Below are 4,061 nucleotides of genomic sequence, written 5' to 3'. Positions count from 1 at the left end.
GCTCTAATAAAATGTATTATAAAATAAATGACAAAAATCTCAATTTTTTTATAGTACATAATGTATTCAAGATTATTTATATATAGAGTTACATTACGATGCATAAACTAGTTGCCCAGTAAATAAATATTTTATTCTATATCTTTGTAATTAATCAGTGAATTGCAATAAAACTTTGTACAAGTTTTATTGTGAATATTTAAAGAACTTATTTAAAAAATTTTAATTTTTTTATCATTTAAAAATTTTAATTTTTAAGAATAAAAATAATAACAAATAAAATAAACAAACGATAAAAATGTTATTAAATAAAATATGTAATCTTATTCATACAACTTTCATATGTATGTAGTTTATTTGAAGTGTAAGTATTAAACACATTTTCACACACACACACACACAAAATTTAATTTTCTTTGCAGGGACTGTATGTGCTATATATCCTTAAACGCGATTTCCTGCTAAAACGATTTGAGCAACAAAATTCGCTCTAAAGCAAATTAAGAACAAAAAATAACACTAAATTTTTTACTGGTCCAAACTTGGTTGGGAGAGGATCCAGCTAGGTTAATGGAGATGATATAGAAAGAGTTCTTTTTCCCCTTTTTTATATACATATATATTATATTTTCAAGTAGATCGCTGTTGGCTAATGCTGTTATCACAATATTATATTTTTCCGTTCATCATTACGGAGAAAGACTAAAAAATACGCGCGTGTTCACAAAGCACGAGTTTTACGAGTTATACATATATATTAGTTGCTTTCTATTTACACCGATTCTCTGATAATTCTCACTTGTGACGTCATAACTCAGTTGAATGCGCGTTCCTGTTGCATTTTGACAAGTGAGACTTAACTGAGTTTTTGCCTATAATCTGCATAAGATCGAGACCGTGTGCATTAATGAGTCTCGTAAACTCACTTTAAATGTAAAGTTATGAAAACCTGTGTTGTCATGTGATAACTTTTTACCAAAGTAAGCAAATAATGACATCATTAATCTGAGTATAAAATACTCAGCTCACTTCAGACTCAGTTTCACTTGTGTAAATGGAAAGCAACTATTATATAGATTCGAGTCTCGTTACTTCGTCTCTTTAGTCTTTGACTGTTGTTTGATGCGGTAATCTGACAGAGCAGCCTTAATTGCGTCCTCGGCAAGCACTGCAATTTGCGAAAAAATTATAACTGATAAAACTGATTACTAATTGTACTGATATTTGTAAGATCACAATTTGTAAGATCCTGATACTTAATATTTGATTTTTACATTTTCTATTGGAATACATATTTGTCTTATCTCAGAAAATATTGCTATAATACTCTAATTTAAAATTAATAAAACAAAATTTTTAGTAGGTATGTTTACTTACTCGAACAGTGTAGCTTGACAGGTGGAAGGCAAAGCTCTTTTGCAATATCAGTATTTTTCAATGCCAATGCTTCGTCCACCTGAAAAATTTAATAGCAAATTAAAATTTCTATATTTCAATACATTTTACAGTATATAGTTACAACTCGAACATGAAGTAAATACTTGGACAAAATTTAAGGGAGCTTATAAAAGGTATATTATTCATCACGAGTACTGAAATTTATTGTTCATGTTACATATACCATAGAATTTCAGTGAATAACGGAATACAACCAATGATAACACTATGATTTGCATGTTTAAAGTTATAGCCATATAAAATATGCTTCAATATATTACATGTTCAAAGAATAATTATAATTTAGCATAATTAAGAATTAATCATAGTAAATTATAAATTAAAAAATCTCACAGTTTTTCCTTTAACCCATTCCGTTGCTAAAGAACTTGAAGCAATAGCTGAACCACAACCAAAAGTCTTGAATTTTGCATCAATTATCTTGCCATCTTTATCGACCTTGATCTGAAGTTTCATCACATCACCACAAGCCGGTGCTCCTACAAGACCTGTCCCAACTTGTTCATCATTCTTATCCAAGGAACCAACATTTCTCGGATTTTCGTAGTGATCTATTACCTGTTTAATTGTAAAATCAGAACATTTTTGTTTAAGACTTTCAGTTTATTAATATCATAATACAGATAAACATGTATATGCAACAATTAATGATTCATTAATAAAACCATAGTATACAAATATTGTATAAATTAATAAATAAAATTTGTATATCTTGTATAACATATTTTACATATATGTTCATATAATAAAATAATAACATATGATATTTTAGATAAAACAAATTTATTATTGTAAATAGAAGTCATTATGTGCACTAACTTTGAAAATGTAACTGATTGTGACATATATAATTTATGAATGTTTCCATCATAATGAGATATAAATAAAGTATCATGAAAAAGACAAAAATGCAATCTATGGCCATATTTTGATGTATACTGCCAGTATACTAAAAATCTATAGTTTACGTTACATATATTATAGATCTTCAGCAATGACAATGTATATATTGGAACATGAGACACGAAGTATATATTCATACTTTGTGTTACATGTATAATAAAAAAGATTACGCCATATTACGTCACACAACCAGTTTATGTTATGCAATAAAATTATGAACTATTTTAATAGAAAATTTTTTATAAAATTATTGTACACACAGTCGCTTTCTGTTTGTATAAATAAAAGATTCTAAATTTTTTATCATGTTTACGTCGGATACTAGATGCTCGGAATGTGACTACATCAAGACGTGATGCCAAACATTAAAAATTATACTCTATTCATATATATAAAAACATTCACATCGCTTGTTTAACATAATAAATGAGATATAAATTATTAGATAATATTCAAACGTTAATAATAATAAAAGAACATGTACATGTGAGACAGACGCGATTAAAGGTTAAGATTGGAATTATGATAAGGATAGAAAAATGACGGTAATTACGTTTGCGTGATAAAACACGGTCGGAACACTCCGTGAGATAATCTTCGACGTCGCGCCGATTCCGACGGGCAATGCCCGGAACAATGCCATCTCCTTTTATGCGCACTTTATCATGAATCCGTTATATTTCTCCGATTACTTTAATAATATCCGATAATGATTGCGTTCAGCCTTCAGGCAGTGATGCCCGTTTAACTCAGAGATGCAGGTTGGCTCCCGGTAGGGATGCGACGGTATAATAGCGTTTTCGGCCCGATCGGGTTTGCACCAACCTGGGTTGGATTAATCTTTCCTATTGGTTGATGTCACACGCTCTACCAATAGGAGAGCGCAAAACGCCATTAATCCAACCCAGGTTGGTGCAAACCCGGTCGGGCCGAAAACGCTATAAGACATCGAGAATAACGCCATCAGGTGGCGGCCTGATACAACCGATAGCAACACAAGCACGAGCCCGTGTCCGTGTGACTTGGTAGTTAGAAGATCGCCGACCTTTTCGTAGGGATAGGCGATATTTACAAAAGGATCGATTTTTTCAAAATCGATGAAAATTAAACTAATCGAAAGAATATCGATTATAAATCGAAAAAAATCGGGGATTCGATGAATCGTCTATTTTTTCGCATGAAAATATCCACAGACTTTTGCACATTTTACTAGATTGACTGGATTACTAATAATGCTAAGAGTGAAATCACGGGAGGATCCCGTTTGCCTACAGTTCTGATTGTACACACCACTCATATCAACTGGTGCCTAGTAATTTTTCACTGTTTTGCCGATGAGATTATTTTATTTTTAAATTAGCCAATCAGCGATACATGTGTGCAATATGCGATGGCTGTGTTCCAAAGTTGTTTGTCAGCGCTGCCAGCACGTCGTCATAAGTGCATGCTACCAATAGTGTTCCAATTTCATAAGCATGCTTTTCATGCAAACGCAGCTTTCATTTTGGAACGATATTTTCAGTACTGTCAGCATATAGCGACGTCAGCGAAAAGAAACAAGTAACCTAGAAATATGGAGAGAAGCACACAGAATAATAGTAATAGGCTGTGTTCCAAAATTGTTTGTCAGCGCTGCGAGCATGTCGTCATAAGTGCATGCTACCAATAGTGTTCCAATTTCATAAGCATGCTTTTCATGC

The 4,061-nt window shown here is 31.8% G+C and overlaps 1 protein-coding gene across 1 annotated transcript; it reads right to left on the bottom strand.

The window, feature by feature from the left end:
• Window positions 1-652: 652 nt before the first annotated feature.
• On the bottom strand, window positions 653-3,151 carry IscU (Iron-sulfur cluster assembly enzyme). Its single transcript, XM_018501953.1, has 4 exons — window positions 2,915-3,151; window positions 1,792-2,016; window positions 1,378-1,456; window positions 653-1,168 (listed from the first exon to the last, which is right to left on the bottom strand). Exons 1-4 carry the CDS (start codon window positions 3,002-3,004, stop codon window positions 1,089-1,091), a joined length of 474 nt encoding a protein of 157 aa, XP_018357455.1. The 5' UTR covers window positions 3,005-3,151; the 3' UTR covers window positions 653-1,088.
• Window positions 3,152-4,061: the final 910 nt, after the last annotated feature.

Source organism: Trachymyrmex cornetzi, unplaced genomic scaffold (genome assembly GCF_001594075.2).
Source record: "Trachymyrmex cornetzi isolate Tcor2-1 unplaced genomic scaffold, Tcor1.1 scaffold1456, whole genome shotgun sequence".
Classification (NCBI taxonomy): Eukaryota; Metazoa; Arthropoda; class Insecta; order Hymenoptera; family Formicidae; genus Trachymyrmex; species Trachymyrmex cornetzi.
The sequence above is the reverse complement of the archived record's forward strand: the minus strand, read 5'-3'. Positions and strand labels throughout refer to the sequence as shown.

Coding starts and splice junctions, on each gene's coding strand:
- IscU (XM_018501953.1), bottom strand. CDS start 3,004: ATGGCATTGTTCCGGGCATTGCCCGTCGGAATCGGCGCGACGTCGAAG. Junction 2,017..2,914: donor CCGTGTTTTATCACGCAAAC/GTAATTACCGTC, acceptor ACAATTAAACAG/GTAATAGATCACTACGAAAA. Junction 1,457..1,791: donor AATGGGTTAAAGGAAAAACT/GTGAGATTTTTT, acceptor TAAATTTTTCAG/GTGGACGAAGCATTGGCATT.